At 50.0% G+C, this 25,038-nt stretch overlaps 1 protein-coding gene across 6 annotated transcripts in view; it reads right to left on the bottom strand.

Annotated features, from left to right (window-relative positions):
* LOC115095174 (nuclear receptor coactivator 5-like) overlaps positions 1-25,038 on the bottom strand; it is a 96,600-nt gene that overhangs the window by 69,586 nt on the left and 1,976 nt on the right. For all 6 annotated transcript variants that reach the window (XM_029608499.1, XM_029608495.1, XM_029608498.1 and 3 more), the window contains exon 2: positions 2,328-2,443. In XM_029608499.1, coding sequence (XP_029464359.1) covers positions 2,328-2,443 — 116 coding nt within the window. The remainder of the gene's footprint in view (positions 1-2,327; positions 2,444-25,038) is intronic.

Consider the following 25,038-nt stretch of genomic DNA (forward strand, 5'->3'; position numbering starts at 1 on the left):
TGAGCGGATTCAATATTATCAAGCTTGACTAAGTACTTTCGGTGGTCGAGGTATGAGGAGAACCAAGCTAGGGCTGTGTTTGAGATTCCTATCTCTGCTAAGCGTGATATTAGGATTTGATGGTTCACGGTATCAAAGGCGGCTGAAATATCAAGAAGGGCAAGTATGTATGATTGGCTGTGGTCCATGCCTTTGAGGATGGTGTCCGTTATAGCAAGTAGAAGTTTTTCGGTACTACGATCTTTACGAAAACCATATTGTGCAGGATGAAGAATATTGTTTTCTTCTAAGAAATCGGTGAGTCGTGTGTTAACCACTTTCTCCATGATTTTAGATAAGAAAGGGAGATTGGATATGGGCCTGTAGTTTGCAGGGTCATTGTGGTCGAGGGTGGGTTTTTTTAGTAGAGGCTTCACGATGGCAAGTTTAAGTGGGTCGGGGACTTTCCCAGATGTGATGGAGCAGTTGATGATTTCTGCTATTGGTTTCGCAATGGCGGAGGGAATGGTGAGGAGGATTTTTGATGGGATGATGTCTGCGATATGAGTGGCTGGTCGCATCTTTTTTAGTATGGATTCAACTTCCTTCACGGAGGTGGTGTCAAGGGAGTCTAGATTAATTTTGTTGTCGATGGGTAGTGGGTCGGTGGGGGCGGGGTTGGAGGGGAGTCGAGTAAGAATTTTGGATATTTTACTTTTAAAGTAATCGGCTAGTTTTTCACATTTCTCTATACTATTTACTTCTTGTGTGGATGGAGTGGGGGACTTTGTGAGTTCTGCAACGAAGGAGAATAAGGCATTTGGATTGAATTTGTAGCTATGGATTTTTTATTATGGTAGGATTTTTATTATGGTAGGAGTAGTGCTACATTTTAAAAGGACTGACAGTTTGCTTCCTAATTGCATCTTTTAGAATTGTGAGATCTGTGGTACATCCCAGTATCTGCAGCAATTATACGGTTATGTTATAAAAATTAAGAAGAGAATATAACTTGTGTTGCAAATATTGCAGAAATTACACAGTCAAGAAAGGTGAATACAACTCTTTCTATGAAGTTTTAGGGCTACAAGGCAGGAAGGCACTCTGTATCGAAACATCAGTGGTCAGTTTGATGCACCTGCAGGTGTTGTATTTTTTTAAAGATTTTTTTCAAAAGAGTTTACTATTAAACTGTGGACTATTCTCTTTGGTAAATGATTAACATTCTATAAATGCTGTATATAAAAATATAGTTGCATACATGTATAGGATACCATTTGGAACTGTTTTGATATTGTATTGTTTCTGTATTTAACATAGCTGAATCTACTTTTTTCATGCTGTGAGCGGAGTAACTTGCAAACACATAAATGCTAAAATTTCCTCAGGAACAAAATCAAAATACTACAAAAGGATATTAATGATTTTGTGGATGTTACAAATAACTGTTCAACAGAAAAGATAATTTTACAAACACTGTTTACTGTATTAAATCAAACACAATACAAAAGATTTTGCAAGCAAAAGCAAATAACCTTCACTTCCTAAAAAATATTTCCAAAACCAAATCATCATACAAAATTACACAAGCTTCTAGCAGAAGTGTTCTTTCTGGAGGCATATATCCTATTGAGAACAATATTTTGAGGCAGGATCCCAATCTGTTTGTTTTATAAATTGTTTCCTCACTGTCATGAATGAAAGCAAACCTCCAGAAATTAAAAAAAAGGGGGCAACCAACCTTTTTCTAAGTATTCTCTCATAAATTAACAGTTAGGGTTAATTAACAAAAACTCTCATAACGCACCCTTGGCTGCTTTTTCTCATACATGAGTAGATGTATGCACACCTGCTACATAAGAAAGGGGTTGTTGGAGCACTCAGATCAGATCTTTCACTAAATCTCTTTGACGGCAGTAGATAATTCTACAGTTTTAAAGAATCAATGCTTATCTTCTTCTAGTGGCAGACACTGTACAGAAAGAGAAAGCAGGCTTGTTCTTTTTCCAGAAGAAATATGAAGGGCTGACAGGCTCGTGTTGCTATTTTAACCATGCATTCTGCTTGTATTTAACTTGAAACCTACACTTGGAGGCAGGTTTACGAAAGGTTATGTCTACAGGCACAGAAGGCGAGACAAGCTTTAGATAAATAAGTTCCCACTGCTGTAGGCCATGTACTGGCAGTGCCTTGCCTGTTGTCTATAGAAGGAAAGCCACATGTTCAGGGAGTGCTTGCAGCAGCATCCTCCGTGCGCACAGTGCATTACTCACATCTGGCAACATAAAATCCTGGTTAAATAATACTTGCTTTCTGGCTTGCTTTAGTTTGTTTTTTCTTTTAATTACCTTCGGCTTGTTCCAGCGAGTTCATGCTCCTGCATGCAGCAAGCTGAAAGGGACCGCAGGCTTCCTTAGCAAACGCGATTTCCTGCCAGGCAAAGACTCCGGCAGGGAACCAATTCCTGGAAACAAAGATGTAAGTCAGAGCCGGATAGGTCAAGAAAGGCATATCCTGGTTGGATACTCTGTCCCCACCTCTGATTGGCTGATATAATTTCTCTTCTTTGTTTACCTAATGGTTGGCTTTCCGTACGTGTCATTCACTAAGTAACTGCCTTCTGATTGGTTATTACACAACCGGCAGGCGGGAGCCATATTTGCCCTTATTTAACTGTCTTCCTGAGCGGAAAATGCATGATGTAAGCCAGTTTCTGGTTGGCTGCCTTAAATTCCGCTCTGACTAGCCAGTATGATGCTGGCGCTCTGTCTATTGAGCTGGGGGTGCGGGGGTGTCTAAGCTGTTCCTCTTAAGCACGTAGTAGGTTTGTCTGCCCTTTTTTTTTTTTTTAAACCCCAGAGCTGCAAACTCTGGATTATGCATTTTTGTAATCGGAACAATGAGATAGTGATATCTTTTATTGAACCACATTTCCTCCTTGCTACCAGGAAAAGTGCATATTAGACCTTCAGTAGTAGGCAAATGGTTAGAAATAGATGTGAACTGCATCATATGTATTTCAAGATCATTGTGTTCAAGGTTATTTCAAGGTGTAGATAAGTAGGGCGACTTCTTGGGCGTCAAGCCACCCTTTTGAGTCAGCTATGAGTTTGAAAATACACAAGCCTTTAAACAGGAAGGGAGGGAGCTCAAAGCAAGCCATGCCGAAAGCTCTGTTTTGTGCAGTAACTACCATGAGTACGATAAAGCTTTTTTACCCCATGGACACAACATGGGAAAAGCCCCTTAAATCCCCGATCCCAATATAATAAATTTGAAGCCTTTCTGATGCTTTACTGAACACAAGTTTCAAACATGCTAATCCAACTAGTTGACATGCTCTACCTGACAGGTTGTCTAATCACAAATCTTCCTGTTGTCTTTCCTCCTTAAAAGAAAACTACTAGTTTTCTTTTGTACTTTTGTACTTTTTTTAAAGTAATGAGCTAGGGACTTGGCTTCAAATCCTTCATCTTCCACTGAGAAATCAGTTCTAGGGAAGCTTGTGGTACCTTTCAGCTTGCTGCATGTGAGTGCTGCAGAGCCCAGGCTTGTGACCTTGGGCAAGTCACTTTCTCTTCTATTTCCTAAGGTGTATCTGGGAAATGTAGTGTTCTGCTCACCTTCAGATTAGAAAGGAAGCCATAATTTGTTAGCAGGTTTGGAGGGGTAAGTATTTCACTCATGGGGCAGATGCAATAAAAGACACGCAAAGAAAATGCATTAATTAGGGACACACATCGTTTTAACGCGTGTACAATTTGTCATTGGTAACACGCACACAATATTTAAATGAAAAGCATGCGAAAAAGGCACATGTAGTTCAAAACAGACCATTCATAGCGCCATACATTTTACTGCATCGCAAGTGCGATCTGTGCCTGCATATACCTATCAAAAAGGCTTTTGTCAACTGTAAAACAATACAATTGTTTCATTTACAAAAGAAAGGATATTTTAATTAAAAAATCAATATTTGAAACCAGCTTCTCTCCCCCACTGTGACGTCAGCATGCGCGTCATAATCCTATTTGCAGGGTATATAAATCGCTGCAATGAGGCAAACTTTCCTTTTGTGCTGAGTTCAATTGGAACCTGTACTGGCCACAGACTGGTACAAACTGGTCCCTTGACTTCAAGCAATTTCTGCTTTAATTTCTTCATTTTTCAAAGGTAAGAGGTGATTGCTTTCTGCTTACTTAAATATTTTTTTCATGCTGTATTTTACTTTTGCTGGCATGGAGGAGTAAATGGATGTCCTTGAAAGCATCCACAAACAGGGTCTTTCTGTTTTTATCAACGTTTGATTCCTGGTGTCTGTCTGCCCACCCATCTGTCACTGCTTAAAAAGGACATCCATAAAAAAAAGACCCCATTTGTGTTCATTCTACCGATTAACGTCTGACGATTGAGCGTGTATAACATCTTGAAGGACTGACTTCCAAGACCTGGGTGTCGCTAAATCGATATCAGGGGGCCGGGATGCAAGGATAATGAAAAAAGTAGGTAAGAATGTCTTTTTAGTGCCCGAGGGCTGCCTGTCCACCGTACATTCTTAACTTTATCTAATTGATAAAAACGATTGATGGAAGCACTAGTCCATTAACTTCTTTGCTCTGTAAAAATCTTATTGTTGTGAGGAGAAATAATAAGGTTTATTTAAATCTGTTGTATAAAACCTATGCATCTTGACCACCACCTTCCTTCCGCCCATCCTTCCTTTTCCCCAACACTTTGCTATTTTGCTATTTCAGATACCTCCAGTGCAGAGGAGGAGAAAAAGTATCACCTCGTCCTTCATAAGAAAATGCCATACTGGGTCAGAGAGAGGGGCCATCAAGCCCAGCATCCTGTTTCCAACAGAGGCCAAACCAGGCCATAAGAACCTGGCAAGTACCCAAAAACGAAGTCATCACCACCTCTGCCACCCTCTTCATCTCCCATGTCACCACCATCTCTGCCAATCCCGCCACCTCTGCCATCACCACCTCCAACACCACTATGACCCGAGACCCCGCCCCATGTCCCTGCAAGATGAGGAGGTAGTTGTCATTGACAATGAGGAGCCCTCCATTGATTCTCCATCTGCAGCCAGCGATCTGCAGGAGCAACAGGCTGCATCTGAGGACGTACCTCGTGAGGAAGGAAGGCCTTCTTCAATGGAAGCACACCTGGATGCTGTGCTCGCGCTATGTGGTCGGCTGGACCACAGGATGGACACAATGCAAGGGCTCCTGGTGTATGTGGGGGGCCAACTTGGCAGAGCTGGTACAAGGCCAGCAGCAGATGATGGTCTTCTGTCATTGGCAGGATTATTTGCTATCGCCAGTATGGCTGCCCTAATTCTTGCTCGCAGACGCAAGAAGAAAGTCAGCATGACAAGGAAGTAAACAGTTTCCACTGAAAAAGCAGGAAACCTTCAGGAACCGCCAGCTACCACTAGCTCCAGCACAATAACGCTAGGGTAAGGCAGGCACAAAATTTTGAACGTAAAAAAACTTGCTAAAGGCGCACAAAATTTTGGCAAATTCGGGTACTAGTAGATAATTGCTGCATTTAAATAAGATTTGCATGCCATTGGCGCTATTCCCCACGTACAGATTTTGAGTGCGCATTATGGACGCGCTAATCCATATATTGCATTGCGCTCAAAAAATGTACATCCAACTACACGATCACCACCATGCTAAGCAGAACACCCAATATTGCATCAGCCCAATAGCGTTTTTTGGTGCACAATAAACTGCCAAATAGGGGTAGTGCCCCTCCACATGCAGGCAAAAGTCACCAAAAAGGTAAGGAGATTTCTTCAAGGCTTCTGCAGACTTGCATATGTTGGTAGGTTTCTGTATACTGCTAATCTTATTGATAGCTTCTACCTCACATAATAGACACTACACTTACATGACAATTTACAGCATTATCATGTGTACAGAAAAAGCTGAATGTCAACCTCTACTTTTCTCTTTCGGTCCTAGTATTCTACTTCTCCTTTCATGCTCTACATTTTTTGTCCTATCCTCATTATTCTTTATTTTTTGGTATCTCCAGTTGTTTTCTTCACTGTTAGGATAGCTTGTGGCTCCTGGTTGGGTGCCAGAGATAGGCCACAGTAAGCCAAAGCTGAGTATTGCTGGGCCTTCACTGTGTGACTCTCCTCCCCTCAAGGGTGCCACAGGTCCTCAGAAGTTTCTGTCACCCCCTCCATTGTGGCTTCTCACTGCTGCAGCTACCTTAGGGATGTGGAACCACCACTACTGATCCTCCTTTCTTGGCATATCTCGAGAAAGTTTGGGATTTGCTGAGATCATAGTCAAGTCTTTAATGCTGTGGGTGTGGACCCTTAGACCGAAGTGGAGTTGGCGCAACCTGCAGGGTAGAGCCCTGCAAGTCGCCACAGTTAGCTGGCCGAATCGGATGAAGCAGAGGCCCAGCTGGATCTTCACTTATACCAGCCCTTGTTCCCCTTGAGTGGAGCCTTTGGGTGCCAGGATCGTCAGATCTTAAGTAGGGGCCTCTGCTGATGGTCATAAGATCCACTGAAGAGGCTGGGACGAGCAAACGAAGTCAGATTCAAGCTTGGGTCATTGGCAGGCAGCGTATGGAGATATCCAGGAGGAAAGTGGGAGTCAGAGGCAGGCAGCAAGCAGGAATGTCTGGGTAGCAGGCAGAGATCCGAGGCAGACGGCAGTCAAGGGATGTCCAGGAAGCAAGCAGAGGTCAATATCGGGTATCTGTCTAAGAGAAGGCGGGATAGAAAGGCAGGGTAGAAAGATGAAGAACACAGGAGGCAAGGCACACTGAAGAACTGAGGAACAGAAGACTGACCAAGGGAACTGACAGGCTAGATGGGGGACCACAAGAACTGAAGAACAAAAACACTGAAAATGAAGACAAGAACAAAGACCAGAACAAAGTCCAGGAACTGAAGATAGCAACGCAGGCAAGGAACACTGAGAAAACTCACACTACAAGGACTGAAGGAGAACTGTTGCCGAGGTGAGGAAGTCAAGGTCTGGAGGCCTTTTATAGGCCTAACTGATTGATGTCATTGGCCCGTGTCGTGGGGCTTTTCCCACCGCAGGCTCTTTAAATTTGTCAGTGTTGGCTGCATGCGCGCCTAAGGGAAGCAAAATGCCAGGTCAACGGCAGCACCCAACTGTGAGGGAAGCCAGCGGCGTCTCGCCACAAAGAGTAGTAGGACCTGGAGCAGCAAGAGAGCAGTGTCCTGTCATGAGCGCAGCCTTCCCTGACGGGGGCCCGGACTGAGAGGTGAAGACAGTGGTTTTGCATGGTTAGCCCATGAAACTGCTGAATGCAACATTTAAACCTGGCAATGCTGGTTCAGAACCAGCAAATTCTCAAATCTACCTATGCATATTACTCTTTTCCCCCCACACTCAGTTCTTCCTTCCTCAACTCTCTCATAGTCTGTATTCTTTCTTACTATAAGAACATAAGAAGTTACCATACTGTGTCAGACTGAAGGTCTATCAAGTCCAGCATTCTGTTTCCCTACCTGTTTGTGCTTCTCCCAATCTCTCCACCAGTCTTGCAGCCTCTTTCACTTTCCCTTCCTGTGCCTCCCTTCTTACTTCCTGTGCCCCTTCTCATTCTGTCTCCTCCACAAGCTAAAAAGAAAAATACAACTCAGTTTTGTCTGTGTCTTGACTATGTTACGATGCTGCCTCCGGAGCCCATCCCACGAGCAGCCTTTCACCTCTGTGCTGGCTGGCGCCCGTCCATCCCCTGGCCTGAAGCCGCAGTACGTCTTCCTATTGCAGCCTAGGCCGCCCCGGACCACCACTGCCACTCCCCGCGGCCTGACGCTGCTGTATGTGCCACGAGGGACCGCCGTTGCCTCTTCGCGTCATGAAGCTGCCACTGAGACACCTCTTCACATGGCATGGAAGCTGCCACTGACTGTCTCTTTTTGCGGCATGGAAGCTGCCGCCAACCTTCCATCTTCGCGGCATGGAAGCCGCTGCCGGAATGCATGCGGCAGGAGTGCCGCTGCTGTCTTCACCATCTTCGCGGCAGGAATGCCGCCAATGCCGCTGCCTACTCCTGCGTCCCCAGGTCTCTGCATAGGCGCGCACGTGCACCTTCTCTCTTTTCATTTAAAGGGCCAGTGGCGGGAAAAGCCCGCAGCCCCAACGGATGACCTCATCACTCCTTGCCATGTCTAGCCCTATAAAACGGCTCTCTTCCACTTCCTCGGGCGCTTCGCATCGGATCTTCAGAATTGCCTGTGGTCCCTCTCAGGTCATGATCCTCCATGGTCTTCTCATGTCTAGATGGCTCTTCGTGTGATGTTCCTGGTCCTGGTTCCTCGTCAGAGATCCTTCATCACCCGTTCCATGTTCCTGATGTTCTACATTCCTTGTTCTTGATGTTCTGTGTTCCAGTCCTGGTCTTGATGTTCCCGTCTCCGGCTCTTCGTCCTGCTTCCAGGTTTCCTGCTCGTCCACCCTTCCTGGCGTGCCACTATTGTGATCCGTGACCAGTGCATGGGGGACTGTGTAGGGTGCTTCGTGGCACAAGGCCTGTCTTCACGTCTGTAGCGCAAAACTCCGGAAGGCCCTTGCTTTTAATACCAAGGTCTGTTCCTGAATCTGAATCCTGAGTCTTGAATCCTGTTCTCAGTCTTCGGAGTTCCTGGTTCCTGCATCCATCCATGCCCTAGACTCAAGCCAGAACCTGCTCTGCTTCAGCGTGGTCCGTGATCAGCCATGGGCAGCTGTGTAGGGCGTGCCTCGGTGCAGGCCTCTCCTGAATCTTCATCATGTTACCAGTTCCAAGTCTTCATCTTCTCGTCTGGAGTCTGCTTCGCTTCCGGTGTGGTCCGCGACCAGCCATGGGCAGCTGTGTAGGGCGCGCTGAGGTGCAGTACGCACCCTGTACTACCGTGTTTCTCCGAAAATAAGACAGGTCTTATAATTACTTTTTAGCTCCAAAAAAACGGTTAGGGCTTATTTTCAGGGAATGTCTTATTTTTTTTCCATGATTGGTGAATGAGGGCAAGGCTAAGCCCGCCTCCTCTTTCATTCACCAATCAGATTCAATTTAAAAGGTTCGGCCTTTGTTATCGGCCCGCCGCTGGCCGTCCATTGCTTCTATCATGTGACAGAGGCCGGCCAATGGCACTGATAGCCTGTCACATGGTAAGGGCAAAGGGCCATCTGCGCCATTTTGATTACTGGCAGCTGACGGCCCGAGAGCGGGAGATCACTCCCGGGACCCCCACTGGACCACCAGGGAATTTTGGCAAGTTTTGGGGGGGTCAGGAGGGTGGGGAGGTTTGCAATGAATTACATTTGAAGGGTTGGGGTGGGTTTGGGGATTTTTTTTAGGTTTTTCTTTCAATTCTACAGTTTCCTTTCCAATGGAAAAAGTATGAAGTTTGTGCATCATTAATGTTGCGGTCCCGACCGCCTCCCTCATGTTCGGGGTCAGGTCCGCTTACCTTTCTCCTAGTTCCCGGAGGATCCCGCCAGGGTCCCGGTTCTGCGAGGCCTCCGCCCGCGGAGGCGCCACGAGGAGAATGCCGTTACAGGCCCACCCCCCTCGCGCGAGGAGGGCCTTCTTGAGCGCACAGCACCCGGAAGCCCGGTCCCGCCTCCTCTGTTGACGTCACGCCTCGCTCCTCATTTAACCGGCGTCCAGTCCTCTACTAGACGCCTTGCAACGAGGTTCCTTGCTGACTAGTTGCTTCCTGTTCCTGTGCCTGCCTTGCTGTTTGCTCTTGTCTCCTTGGTTCCTGACCCCGGTTTGCCTCACGGACTTCTCTGCTAGCCTGCCGCCTGCCTTGACCCCGGTTTGCTTCACGGACTTCTCTGCCAGCCTGCCGCCTGCCCTGACCCCGGTAGATCTCACAGAACCCTCTGCCAGCCTGCCTTCGGCCCTGATCCCGGAGCCCTCCACTACCTTGCTCCTGACCGCTACCGGCCTGTAGCTCTCTTGGACATTACAGCTCGCTGGCTCCTTCTGCCTCTACCAGGGCCTGTTCTCTCTGGACTCTCTTGTACTCACTCCCGGACTCTCCTTACTTTGCCCAAGTCCCAAGGGCCTGGGTCCCTACGGGCTCCTCCTGGGGGGATTCCAGGCTCCGGGTGAAACCTAGCCAGGCCCTTGACTCCGCCTCCCGGTCTGCCCTGAGACCTTCCCGGCGGACCGGCCCAAGGATCCACTACCTGTCTCGCACAGCAGTCTAATCACAACAATTAATACCCGACAGGTATCTGAAGGTCTGTATCATATCTTCCCAGTCTTTTGCATCGAGTGCCACATGTATGATTTTTTACCCACTGGTGAGAAGTTGTACATGTGCATGCAATGTAAAGAGCTCCTGGCTCTCAGAGAACGAGTCCGATCTCTGGAGACTAGAGTGGCAGACCTGGAGGAGCTGAGGCAGACAGAGAGGTATATAGATGAGACCTTCAGGGACATAGTAGTCAAGTCTCAACTTCAGACTGGCAGCCCTGGTGCTGCCTTGGAGGAAGGTCTCAGAAGGTCTCATGATGGAAGAGCACCAACCAGGTACAGCAGGAAAGGATCCTGTAGTGAGGACGTGCTCTCCAGGTGATGCATTGTCCTTTCGCACTGAGGATATCTCCCCAAGGCCTACTGCCCAGGAGGGAAGGGTTAGGTCGGCCATCATAGTTGGTGATTCGATTATTAGGAATGTAGATAGCTGGGTGGATGGTGGGCGTGAGGATCGCCTGGTAACATGCCTACCTGGTGCGAAGGTGGCGGACCTCACGCGTCACCTAGTAGGATTTTAGACAGTGCTGGGGAGGAGCCGGTTGTCGTGGTACATGTGGGCACCAACAACATAGGAAAATGTGGGAGGGAGGTTCTGGAAGCCAAATTTAGGCTCTTAGGTAGAAAGCTTAAATCCAGAACCTCCAGGGTAGCATTCTCTGAAATGCTCCCTGTTCCACGCGCAGGTCACCAGAGGCAGGCAGAGCTCCGGAGTCTCAATGCGTGGATGAGACGATGGTGCAAGGAAGAGGGATTCAGTTTTGTTAGGAACTGGGGAACCTTTTGGGGAAGGGGGAGTCTCTTCCGAAGGGATGGGCTCCACCTTAACCAGGGTGGAACCAGACTGCTGGCGCTAACCTTTAAAAAGGAGATAGAGCAGCTTTTAAACTAGAACAAAGGGGAAAGCCGACAGTCTATTCTGGCGTCATGCAGACGCCAGAATAAGGACACGGCGTGAGGTCTGGAAAACTCTGATATATATGTGGAGTAAGAAAACTACCATTTCTAAGTATATTTACAGTCCCTGAAGCAGCACATAATGCGAAACGTACGTTGGACCTCGGTACACGGACATCGGTACACAGTGCGGCGGCGCTGGACGAAAGCCATAGCGCGGCGGCACTGCTAAACAACAAACGGGACAGACCCGTGCGCTAGAAGAGGACCCTCCGTGAACAACGCGGCAGCACCGAATCATAGATCTGTGCGGCGGCATGATAGTGCGGCGGCACTAGACTGCAGTGCGGCAAAGTTTAAAAAAAAACAAAAAAAAACGCCGAAGAAGCAGGCAATCCACTCGCCGATACACGGGGGTTGAAGACATCGGATTTATAGCAGCGAGACTCCGCTTCAGTAAGGGAAGTATCTTTCCACATAATATTAAAACATTGAAAAAAACGAAAAAAACAAAAAACAAAAACGAAGAATTTTACAAAAATGTTTTAAAGGATGTTGGACCAATGATTAAAAAAGACCCAAAAAGTGGTTGAGAACACAAGCATTTAATGCGTGTAGCCCATGGGTGGTATGACGGTCCCTAACAAGTTAACATATATATATATATAAAAATAAAAAAATATTTAGTTGAAATACACACATAAAATTTGCAAGTAATTACTGTACAACGTGTTAATAACAGTGTTTACATAGTCGTTGTATTTTTGAGGATACTTTTGCAGACTTCAATTACCCCAATATTGACTGGGTAAATGTATCATCGGGTCACGCTAGAGAGATAATGTTCCTGGATGGAATAAATTATAGCTTTATGGAGCAATTGGTTCAGGAACCGACGAGAGAGGGAGCAATTTTAGATCTAATTCTCAGTGGAGCACAGGACTTGGTGAGGGAGGTAACAGTGGTGGGGCCGCTTGGCAATAGTGATCATAATATGATCAAATTTGATTTAATGACTGGAAGAGGAAAAGTGTGCAAATCCAAGGCTCTCGTGCTAAACTTTCAAAAGGGAAACTTTGATAAAATGAGAAAAATTGTTAGAAAAAAACTGAAAGGAGCAGCTACAAAAGTAAAAAATGTCCAAGAGGCGTGGTCATTGTTAAAAAATACCATTCTAGAAGCACAATCGAGATGTATTCCAAACATTAAGAAAGGTGGAAAGAAGGCAAAACGATTACCGGCATGGTTAAAAGGGGAGGTGAAAGAAGCTATTTTAGCCAAAAGATCTTCATTCAAAAATAGGAAGAAAGATCCAACAGAAGAAAATAGGATAAAGCATAAACGTTGGCAAGTTAAATGTAAGACATTGATAAGACAGGCCAAGAGAGAATTTGAAACGAAGTTGGCTGTAGAGGCAAAAACTCAAAGTAAAAACTTTTTAAAATATATCTGAAGCAGAAAGCCTGTGAGGGAGTCAGTTGGACTGTTAGATGATTGAGGGGTTAAAGGGGCACTTAGAGAAGATAAGGCCATCGCGGAAAGATTAAATGATTTCTTTGCTTCGGTGTTTACTGAAGAGGATGTTGGGGAGGTACCCGTGATGGAGAAGGTTTTCATGGGTAATATTTCAGAGGGACTGAATCAAATCACGGTGAATATAGAAGATGTGGTAGGCCTGATTGACAAACTGAAGAGTAGTAAATCACCTGGACCGGATGGTATACATCCCAGAGTTCTGAAGGAACTAAAAAATGAAATTTCAGACCTATTAGTAAAAATTTGTAACATCATTAAAATCGTCCATTGTACCTGAAGAATGGAGGATAGCTAATGTAACCCCAATATTTAAAAAGGGCTCCAGGGGCGATCCGGGAAACTACAGACCGGTTAGCCTGACTTCAGTGCCAGGAAAAATAATGGAAAGTGTTCTAAACATCAAAATCACAGAACATATAGAAAGACATGGTTTAATGGAACAAAGTCAGCATGGCTTTACCCAGGGTAAGTCTTGCCTCACAAATCTGCTTCACTTTTTTAAAGGAGTTAATAAACATGTGGATAAAGGTGAACCGGTAGATATAGTATACTTGGATTTTCAGAAGGCGTTTGACAAAGTTCCTCATGAGAGGCTTCTAGGAAAAGTAAAAAGTCATGGGATAGGTGGCGATGTCCTTTCGTGGATTGCAAACTGGCTAAAAGACAGGAAATAGAGAGTAGGATTAAATGGACAATTTTCTCAGTGGAAGGGAGTGGACAGTGGAGTGCCTCAGGGATTTGTATTGGGACCCTTACTTTTCAATATATTTATAAATGATCTGGAAAGAAATACGATGAGTGAGATAATCAAATTTGCAAATGACACAAAATTGTTCAGAGTAGTTAAAACACAAGCAGATTGTGCTAAATTGCAGGAAGACCTTGTGAGACTGGAAAATTGGGCATCCAAATGGCAGATGAAATTTAATGTGGATAAGTGCAAGGTGATGCATATAGGGAAAAATAACCCATGCTACAATTACACAATGTTGGGTTCCATATTAGGTGCTACAACCCAAGAAAGAGATCTAGGCGTCATAGTGGATAACACATTGAAATCATCGGTTCAGTGTGCTGCGGCAGTCAAAAAAGCAAACAGAATGTTGGGAATTATTAGAAAGGGAATGGTGAATAAAACGGAAAATGTCATAATGCCTCTGTATTGCTCCATGGTGAAACCGCACCTTGAATACTGTGTACAATTCTGGTCGCCACATCTCAAAAAAGATATAATTGCGATGGAGAAGGTACAGAGAAGGGCTACCAAAATGATAAGGGGAATGGAACAACTCCCCTATGAGGAAAGACTACAGAGGTTAGGACTTTTCAGCTTGGAGAAGAGACGACTGAGGGGGGATATGATAGAGGTGTTTAAAATCATGAGAGGTCTAGAACGGGTAGATGTGAATCGGTTATTTACTCTTTCGGATAGTAGAAAGACTAGGGGGCACTCCATGAAGTTAGCATGGGGCACATTTAAAACTAATCGGAGAAAGTTCTTTTTTACTCAACGCACAATTAAACTCTGGAATTTGCTGCCAGAGGATGTGGTTAGGGCAGTTAGTATAGCTGTGTTTAAAAAAGAATTGGATGAGTTCTTGGAGGAGAAGTCCATTACCTGCTATTAAGTTTGCTTAGAGAATAGCCACTGCCATTAGCAATGGTAACATGGAATAGACTTAGGGGCGGATTTTCAGAGCCCTGCTCGCCTAAATCCGCCCAAATCCGGGCGGATTTAGGCGAGCAGGGCCCTGCGCGCCGGCGAGCCTATTTTACATAGGCCTACCGGCGCGCGCAGAGCCCCGGGACTCGCGTAAGTCCTGGGGTTCTCTGAGGGGGGCGTGTCGGGGGCGTGCCCAGTCGTTGCGGCGTTTATGGGGCGTGTCGGCAGCGTTTTGGGGGCGGGTACGGGGGCGTGGCTAGGGCCCGGGGCAGTCCGGGGGCGTGGCCACGCCCTCCGTACCCGCCCCCAGGTTGCGTCCCGGTGCGCAAGAGGCCCGCTGGCGCGCGGGGATTTACGCCTCCCTCCGGGAGGCGTAAATCCCCCGACAAAGGTAAGGGGGGGGCTTAGACAGGGCCGGGTGGGTGGGTTAGGTAGGGGAAGGGAGGGGAAGGTGAGGGGAGGGCAAAAGGAAGTTCCCTCCGAGGCTGCTCCGATTTCGGAGCGGCCTCGGAGGGAAAGGGGGTAGGCTGCGCGGCTCGGCGCGCGCCGGCTATACAAAATCAATAGTCTTGCGCGCGCCGATCCAGGTTTTTAGCAGATACGCGCGGCTCCGCGCGTATCTACTAAAATCCAGCTTACTTTTGCTTGCGCCTGATGCGCCAGCAAAAGTAGGCCAATTCGCGCTATTTGAAAATCTACCCCTTAGTGTTTGTGTAATTGCCAGGTTCTTATGGCCTGGATTTGGCCACTGTTGGAAACAGGATGCTGGGCTTGATGGACCCTTGGTCTGACCCAGTATGGCATTTTCTTATGTTCCTATATCTCCCCTGCACCCGCTCCCCTCCAGGGTATACATATTCAGATCCTTCAGCTGCTCCTATTAAAGTCTTCCAATATAGATCCTACATCATTTTGGTTGCCTTTCTCTGGACCTCTTCCATCCTGTCTTCATCTCTTTTGAAATATGGACTCCAGAACTGAACACACTACTCCATCACCAAGGACCTGTACAGAGGCATTATAACCTTTTTCTTACTCGATATCCTTCTCTCCATGCAGCCCAGTATCCTTCTGGCTTTAGCAATCATCTTGTCACATTGCTTTGCGGTCTTCAAATCTCCAGACTAATACCCCAAGGTGCCTCGCTTGGTCTCTTTCGCCCCCCATCGTATATAACTCTTCTGGATTACCGCACCCTAGATGCATGACTCTGCATGGGCTTGCAGCTGCCCAGTCTTCAACCACTCTTCAAGCTTTCTTAAATACATTCTCTCTACTCCCTCAGGCGTGTCTACTCTGTGACAGATGTTAGTATCATACGCAAAAAGATAAACTTTACCTTCTATCCCTTCTCCAATGTCCCTGATGAAGATATTGAACAGAATCGGTCCCAACATTGATCCTTGAGGCACTCCACTTAACACCGTTCTTTCTTCACAGTTGCTTCCATTTGCCATTACATGCTGCCTCCTGTCTGTCAACGAGTTTGTAATCCACTCCACTCCCAAAAGTCTTGTTTTATTCACGAGCCTTCTATGTAGGACTGTAGCGAAAGCTTTGCTGAAATCTAAGTAATCGAGCACTTTTCCTTGATCCAGCTCTCTTGTCACCCAATCCAAAAAGTCAAATCAGATTTGTCTGACAGAACCTTTCCCTGGTGAATCCATGTTGTCTTGGGTCCAACAAGCCACAAGATTGGATGCAGTACACTATCCTTTCTTTCAGCAAAGTGAGTCTCCATTAATTTTCCAACACCGAGGTGAGGTGGACTGGCAATTTCCTCTCTGCTATAGCTTTTGTGAAGCAGGACCTCAAAAGAAAATTATTCCTTACCTGCTAATTTTCGTTCCTGTAGTACCAAGGATCAGTCCAGACGGTGGGTTATGTCCCCCGTCCAGCAGATGGAGTCAGAACAGACTTCGAGGGACGTCACCAGTAAGAGCCAGTGCTCCCTCTGCTGGAGCTCAGTAGCACGTATAGCAAAGCCCAAAGACCCGAAAGGGTTTGAATCAAGTTACATAAACGAACCTGGAAAAACAGGCATTAACTATAGATAACCATAATAATAAGCCGCCAACGAGCGGTAAGGCACCCAACTTATAGGGAGCTGTGAAACAGAGATAAGACACAAAAACTGAATATATATCGACAGTGAACAGACCCGAGCAGAAGCAAAAGATCCCAAAGTGGTGGGCGTCTGGACTGATCCTTGGTACTACAGGAACGAAAATTAGCAGGTAACGAATAATTTTCTTTTCCCTGTACGTACCAGGATCAGTCCAGACGGTGGGATGTACCAAAGCTTCCCTAAACCGGGTGGGCCCCTGATAGCCCTGCTCGGAGAACCTGGCCGCCAAAATGTCCCATGGAGGACGACGCCAGGTGTAGTCGATAATGCCGGGAAAAAGTATGCAGAGACTTCCACGTCGCTGCCCGGCAGATCTCCTGTGAGGAGACGGAGCGAGATTCTGCCCATGAAGCAGCTTGTGAGCGGGTCGAGTGAGCGACAACCCCGCTAGGAGGAGTTCGTCCCGCTCCAATGTAGGAGGCTGAGATAGCTTCTTTCAGCCATCGTGCGATCGTTGTCTTTGAGGCCTGGCACCCCTTCTTCGGCCCCGACCAGAGAACGAAGAGATGATCGGAGAGCCGGAAGTCATTGGTCACCTCCAGATAGTGACGCAAAGTACGTTTAACATCCAAGAGACGCAGAGACCGGGGCTCGCTGGGTCCAAAGGATGGAAGCTCCACCGTCTGATTCAAGTGAAAGGACGAGACTACCTTCGGCAGGAAAGAAGGTACGGTGCGCAGGGAGACTCCGGAATCTGTGAATCTGAGATAAGGCTCCCTGCAGGACAATGCTTGTAGCTCCGAGATACGACGCGCTGAGCTTATGGCAACAAGGAAAACCGCCTTGAGAGTCAGGTCCTTGAGGGTCGCACCAGGTATCGGCTCAAAAGGTGCCCCTGACAAAACCCGAAGCACAAGGTTGAGACTCCAGGAGGGACAAGGATCCCTCACTGGAGGGCGAATGTGCTTGACTCCCTTGAGGAAACGGGCAACGTCCGGTTGCAGAAGAAGAGAGCCATCCGCTCGTGTGAAAGAATTCAGGGCCGCTACCTGGACACGTAGAGAATTATAAGCGAGTCCCTTATCCAGACCATCTTGAAGGAACTGTAGAATCGACGGGACCGATGCCTCCGTGGGTCGGATCCCCTTGGAAGAGCACCAGACGTCGAAAGCTTTCCAAACTCGTACGTACGCAACGGAAGTAGAAGATTTCCGGGCACGCAGCATAGTAGCAACTACCGCCTCAGGGTATCCCCTGCGTCTGAGGCGGCGCCGTTCAAAAGCCATGCCGCAAGACAGAAGAGTTCGGCCTGGTCGAAATATACTGGCCCCTGGTGTAGCAGACGCGGAAGATGACCTAGACGAAGCGGACCGTCCACCGCCAACTGGAGGAGATCCGCAAACCAAGGTCTGCGCGGCCACTCCGGAGCGACGAGAATCACAGGACCTCGATGCTCTTCTATTCTGCGGAGCGTCTTGCCCACCAATGGCCACGGAGGAAATACGTAGAGCAGCCGATGAGCCGGCCAAGGGAGGGCTAGGGCATCCACCCCCTCCGCGCCGTGTTCCCTCCGGCGACTGAAGAACCGCGTTGCCTTGGCGTTGGTGGACGTAGCCATCAGATCGAAGTGTGGTGTGCCCCACCGTTGAATCACTAACCGCATCGCCTCGTCGGAGAGAGCCCATTCGCCGGGATCCAGTTGTTGACGACTGAGGAAGTCCGCTTGGACATTGTCCACCCCGGCGATGTGAGAAGCTGCGATCCTGACGAGATGCCTTTCCGCCCAATCCATTAGAAGTGTCGCCTCGAGGGAGACATGTTTGCTTCTTGTGCCCCCCTGTCAATTGATGTAGGCCACTGTGGTGGCGTTGTCGGAGAGGATCCGCACTTCTCTGTTCTGCACCAGGGGGAGGAACCGCTGTAGCGCCAGACGCACCGCCCTGGTTTCCAGCCGGTTGATCGGCCACGTCGCCTCCGTTGGGGACCACGTCCCCTGCGTTGCGCTTCGGTCGCAGACAGCGCCCCAGCCCACGAGACTGGCATCGGTGGTGACTACCACCCAATTGGGGACCTCGAGGGAGACTCCCTGAGCCAGATTTGCCGGGACCAGCCACCAGTCCAGACTGTCCCTGGCGACTGTGGGGAGAGGAAGGATCACCTGATAATCCTGAGACACTGGTGTCCACCTGGAGAGAAGAGACGCCTGCAGAGGGCGCAGATGAGCAAAGGCCCAGGGCACCATGTCGATGGTGGACGCCATCACTCCCAGTAACTGTAGGTAATTCCAGGAGGTGGGTTCCAGCAAAGCTGAAAAACGACAGACATGCTCCCGCAATGATTGAGCCTTGTCCGGGCGCAAGAACACCTTGCCCTGCCGCGTGTCGAAGCTGGCCCCCAGGAAATCCAGGTGCTGAGAGGGAACCAGAGAACTTTTGGAGAAGTTCACTACCCATCCCAGAGATTGCAGAACCTGGACCACCCGGGCTACCGATTCCTGCCCGTGGTTGAAAGACTTCGCTCGAATCAGCCAGTCGTCCAGATAGGGATGGACCAGTATCCCCTCCCTGCGGAGGGCTGCCGCCACGACAACCATGATCTTGGTGAAAGTGCGAGGAGCTGTCGCCAAGCCAAATGGGAGGGCCGTGAACTGGAAGTGTTGACTCAGGATCTTGAAGCGAAGAAAACGACGATGCGCCGGCAGGATAGGAATGTGCAAGTATGCCTCTGTCAAGTCCAAGGAGGCCAGGAATTCCCCCCGGTGAACCGCCGCGATCACTGATCGTAGAGTCTCCATGCGGAACCGGCTGACTTGCAGAGACCTGTTGACTTCCTTTAGATCGAGGATGGGCCGAGAGGAGCCGTCCTTTTTCGGTACGACGAAGTAGATGGAATAATGTCCCGAGCCCACCTCGCCAAAGGGGACGGTGGAAATGGCTCCTATGCTCTGCAGCCGGTCCAGAGTCTGTTGTACTGCCGCTCTCTTGAGATCCGATCCGCAGGGGGAGAAGATGAACCGGTCCCTGGGAGGACGGACAAACTCCAATGCGTAACCTTCTCTTACAGTGTCCAAGACCCACTGGTCTGCGGATATCCTGACCCACTCCTCGTAGAACTCCGCTAATCGACCCCCTATCCGGGGAGTGGAGGAGTGGGCACAGCTGGCATCATTGGTGGGACGACTTAGGCGGTGGGTTACCCTGCCCAGAGCCGTCACGTGCGGGCCGCCGCCCCCGAAAGGACCGGGACCAAGGCTGAGGCCTAGAGGAGGCAGCGCGGGTCCCCGGCTGCCTGTACGATCGATAGCGCCGCTGCGCTCTAGATCTGGTCCGTGTAGCAGGAAACGCCCTGGAGGGACGATACCTGTCTTCAGGGAGTCTGTGTACCGCATTCTCTCCCAGCGATTTTATGAGCTGGTCCAGGTCATCGCCAAAGAGGAACTTGCCCCGGAAAGGCAAAGAGCCCAAGCTCGACTTGGAGGAAGCATCTGCCGCCCAGTTGCGTAGCCAAAGAAGCCGTCTGGCCGCCACCGCCGAAACCATAGTCCGTGCCTGAACTCGGAAAAGGTCGTAGAGGGCATCGGCCCCGTAAGCTATGGCGGACTCCAAGCGGTCAGCTTGAGCGGCTTCGCCCGGGGGTAACGACTGTGAAGTGAGCAGTTGTTGCGTCCATCGGAGACTGGCCCGCTGGGCCAGGGAGGTACACATCACCGCACGCATACCCAGAGCAGAAACTTCAAACACCCTCTTCAGGAAGACTTCCAACTTGCGGTCCTGGGTGTCCCGGAGCGCCGTACCACCAGTGACTGGAATCGTCGTCCTCTTGGTGACCGCCGACACGGCCGAATCCACCTTGGGAACCCTTATCAGGTCCAAGAAATCTTGTGGCAGCGGGTACAACTTTTCCATGGCCCGAGTGACCTTTAACGCGGCTTCAGGAGCATCCCACTCCCTGGTGAGGAGCTGCAGGAAGGACTCATGGATAGGAAAGGCCCGAGGCCTAGGACGAAGCGCTGCGGGAACCGGATCCCCCTTTCTGGCCGATACGGTGACTGCAGGCGCCACCGGGAGCGGTGGATCCGGGGGAGGATCCAGATCCAGTTCCAGGAGGATCTGCTGGATCAGGTCATTCAGTTCATCCTTCTGAAAAATGCGAAGCACCAGCGGGTCGTCCCCCTCAGGAGGCAACTCCGACGGCAAAGGGTCCAGAGGATCCGGGGAAGCCCTCCCCGATGGCGAGATCGCTCCCGAAGTTCCCTGATCCGCTCGAGGGCGCAGGAGCGGCCCCGGGGCCCCCGACAGCGACCCCACCGGGTCGGGGGGCGCACCAGGAGGGGCCACTGGGTCGGGGGGCGCACCAGGAGGGGCCAAGGCGACCCGAGGGGTCTTGGCTGGTGGGGGGCCTGGGGGGGAAGAAACACCCCCGGGAGCCCCCAGCCCCTGCAAGTATGCGCTGTGCATAAGTAGAATAAACTCCGGCGAGAAACGCGGGAAGCTGGGAGGGGGGTCCGAGGAGGGAACATCCGAAGGCTCAGGAACAGGTAAGCCCCCCTCCGGGGATAAGTTCGGGGGTGAACCCTCCCGAAAATCCCTCCGCTCCAAAACCGCTTCAGCAGCAGCAACATGCCGCGACAATAACATGGCCGCCGTTCCCGCCAGTGGCGGCGACATGGCCGGCCCGCGCCGCCCTTGCCGGGGGGAGGGGAGGGACGAAAAATCAGTAATCAGCTGCGAGGTGCCTTCCCCACCCGGGAGACACCTCGCACAAATCCCCTCCCGCGAAATTCGGGATCCTGGCTCGCCGCAGGCCGCGCATCGGGACGGCCGCGGCATGACCCAAACGCCGGGAAAACAAAGAAAAAAGGGCTCGGGGGGGGGGGGGGGGGGGCCTGAAGGCACTACGAGGTGCCGCGGGGGGGCCGGAGAGCCTGCACAACCCGCTCCACAAAATCCCTGCAGCGCCGCGAAAACCACCCTGTCAGGCCGAGAAAGCCCGCGAAAAAGGCCTCTGACCTGCGGGATCGATTGCCACCACGTGGCGGTACCGGGACCCCCGGCAGCCACGGGGCTCCAAAAACGCTGCCGGATCGAAGAAAAAAACCTGAAAAAGGAAAAAACAACAGAGAAAACCCCCAAACTTACCAGCCGCGAGGAAGCAAGCAGAAGCAAAGAAGGCAGAGAGAAAGACACGCCTCCAAAGCTAGGGCACTTTTTTTTTTTTTTTTAAACTTTAACTTGATTCAAAAATACTACAGACACAATTCAAACCAGTTGACAGGAAAAGCAAAGAAGACAGAAGAAAACCTGAAACCCTGTCAGTGCGGGGGAGCTGTGATCCCCCCAACTCTCATCTGCTGGAGTCAGAAAGATACTGAGCTCCAGCAGAGGGAGCACTGGCTCTTACTGGTGACGTCCCTCGAAGTCTGTTCTGACTCCATCTGCTGGACGGGGGACATAACCCACCGTCTGGACTGATCCTGGTACGTACAGGGAACCGCTCTTCTCCAGTTCTGTTTCCAGGGATCTACTGAACAAGTCTTTCAGTGGGCCTGCCAGCACGCCTTTGAGTACTTTTAATATCCTGGGATGTACCTCATCCAGTCTCGTGGCCTTGTCCACTTTCAGTGTTCCTAGTTCTTTCCACACATTCTCCTCTGTAAAAGTGGTTGCGTCTACCCCACGCCCATCAATGGTCTTGTGAACCAGCAACGGTCCTTCCCTGGGATCTTCTTTAGTGAACACTGAATTGAAGTATTTGTTTAATAGTTCGGTTATTTCTTTGTCTTTCTCCGCTCATGGTTTCTTGTCACCTTTCAGTTTTACTATACTACCTGAAAAATGTCTTGCACCTTGCTTAACCTCTTTGGCAATCCTTTCTTCCACTTGACCTTTTGCTTTGCTGATTTCTTTCCTTGTCTCCTGCTTCACCAGGTATTCTTCCCTGTGTTCCTTTGTTTGATGTATCAGCAATGTTCTTTCTGTGGGATAGGAATCCCTCCTTTGCATCCCCCATTTTGAGCAGAAGTTAACAATACATAGGCAAGGAAACCTTCTCACATTGACTCTCCCAAAATCATTTATATACACAGTGTGAATTTTTTATTTTCGGTGTAGCTGGAAACTCACCTGGCAACATGGAGTTCAGGTTGACTTTTACTGCTGCACATTCAAGTGGAATGACACAGCTACCATACTACTTTATCCAGGTCCTAACTCTGAGGGTTTTTTAGGGAAGGGCTGGAAGGTCAAACCCAAACAGTTATGCTTCTGATGTTCCATTCTTGCACCGTCAACCCTTGGTTCAGCCCTGGATGGCCGGGGTCGGGCTGAGGCCCATGGGCACACAAAAACCACCCGATACATAACAGAATGCAAGGCCATGTGTCCGACTGTGGTGCTCTGCCGATATCTTGCCTTGTCCCTGGTTTTGTTTCCTAGTCCTGGACTGTGATGGACCGAAAATTTTTTTCAGGACTTTATGCGTACGACCTACTGGAGGCGCCAGTTTTGCCATAGTCACGACCTGCTGGAGGCGCCAGCTGTCTGGATTCTTTTTAACGACCTGCAGGAGGCGCCTGCTCCAGACTTTTTTTTTTCCATCATGTTGCCAGATTGGGGTTTTACGACCTGCAGGAGGCGCCTGCACCCCCACTGGTTTTGCTGGTCTTCTTTTTCCCACCCTGGGTTCCCTCCCCCAGGTCTTCTTGGTATTTCTGGGTGCTTCTTGTTGGTTCTTGCTTGTTGCTCGTTTGTCTGTCTTGTATTGTCCGTGTTGTGTTTGGTTGCTTGTTGGTTTGTTTCCTCTTGTTTCTTCCTGCTTGTTGGTTTCCGCTTGTGTGTTCCCCGTCCTCGTTCCCGCGTTCCCGTTCCCTCGTTTCCCTTCCTTGTTCTTCGCTCTTTCGCCCTTCGCTCTTTCTCTTCTGTTCCCTCGCTCTTGGCTCTTTCGCTCATTGAGCTCCTTCGCTCTCTGCTCCCTTGCTCTCTGCTCCCTTGCTCTCCGTTCCTTCGCTCTCTGCTCCCTTGCTCTCCGCTCCTTCGCTCTCTGCTCCCTTGCTCTCTGCTCCTTCGCTCTCTGCTCCTTCGCTCTCTGCTCCTTCGCTCTCTGTTCCCTTGCTCTCTGCTCCCTCGTTCTCCGTTCCCTTGCTCCCTCTTTTGTGTTTTGGTGTGTCGGTCGCGCGGTCACCGTTCGCTCGCTGCTTGCGCGGTCCCATGTTCCCTCGGTATCGTCTGCCTCTCGGTCTCGTGCTCTTGGTCTCTCGTCGTGTCTCTTGTGTTTGTGTAGTGTGTTTTGTTTTGTCTTGTTCTTGTCTGGTTTCTTGTGGTTCATCTTCTATGTTTCCGCTGCTTTGCCTTGCTTTGTTCATACTGTCCCCGGAGTTACCAGCTTCCAATTTTTTGGGACCCTCGAATACCTCCATCCGGTATGGACTGATACCCTTATCCTTGAGCTGTTGACAGGAGGCTTGAGGAAGGGGGGCTTTGAGGAGGGGGTACTGTTATGAATTGCTCTGCCTGCGGGTCCCCCCGCAAGCAGGCACGGACTTACCTATGATGTCATCTTCGCCGACGCGGCAGGACGCCGCTGTCAGCCTGCCCACGCGGCCTGAAGGCCGCCCTGCTTCCTTCTTCGCTCCACGGCCGGAGCCGCGGCTTCCCACGGGGCTGGGACACCCCCGACGTCGTCATCTTCTTTGCGGCGCTCAGGCCGCAAAGCCCCAGGCTGGATTAGCGGCAGGAGCCGCCCCCCCGGGGCCTCCGGCAGCAGCTGGAGCCGCTGCTTACGCTGGGCCTGCGTCCAGGCTCTCCCCTGCCGTCTTCGCTAGCGTCTGACACCAGACGCTGTGCAGGCCGCTGTCCGCGGTTCTGCACAGCCCTGCTCCTGCCTAGGCGCGCGGCCGCGTCCTTCTTCATTATTTAAAGGGCCAGACACAGGAAGTGTCTGGGCCCCACCTAGAGACTATTTCCTGGCTCAGCCCTATAAAGGGCTGCTTCGCTCACTGTTCCTGGCCTTGCATCGTGTTCTAGTCTTCGCTCTGGAGGCTCCGGCCTGCCAGAGACTATGTAAAGTCTTCTTCGTGGAGCTCCTCACCTTGTTGTCGTCTCGTCATGCCAAGCCATGTCCAAGTCTTCGCCTGAGGTCCATGTCCAGGTGTCTTCAGCCTTCGTCCTGGTGTTCCTGCCTTCCTGACGTTCTTCCCTTCACTCCGCCTCATCCTTGCTCTGGAGCCTTCTGGTCCGGTAGGCCGGGGGTTCCCCAGATGTAGTTCCTGGGTGGACTAGCCTGCCGGTGGATGGTTGTCCTGTGCTCCTGAGCCGTGAATCCTGCTGTGTGTTCCTGCGCTGTCCCGCTCCCGTCGTGGTCCGTGACCAGCCTTGGGGCTGTGTAGGGAGCATAACGGACAGGGTGGTCCGCGACTCAGTCCCGCGGGTGGCCTGAGTAGGGCGCCCTGAGAGGCAGTGCCCACGTCTATGCCTTTGTCTTCCTGGTGATGTCCAGTGTCTTGCCTTGGATGCCGTCCGCATCAACCCCGCCATGTGTCTTGCCTTGGATGCTGTCCGCATCAACCCCGCCATGTGTCTTTGCTTTGGATGCCGTCTGCATCATCCCTGCCAAGTGTCCTCGTCTGCATCAACTC

The sequence above is a fragment of the Rhinatrema bivittatum genome, chromosome 7 (genome assembly GCF_901001135.1).
Source record: "Rhinatrema bivittatum chromosome 7, aRhiBiv1.1, whole genome shotgun sequence".
NCBI classification, from domain to species: domain Eukaryota; kingdom Metazoa; phylum Chordata; class Amphibia; order Gymnophiona; family Rhinatrematidae; genus Rhinatrema; species Rhinatrema bivittatum.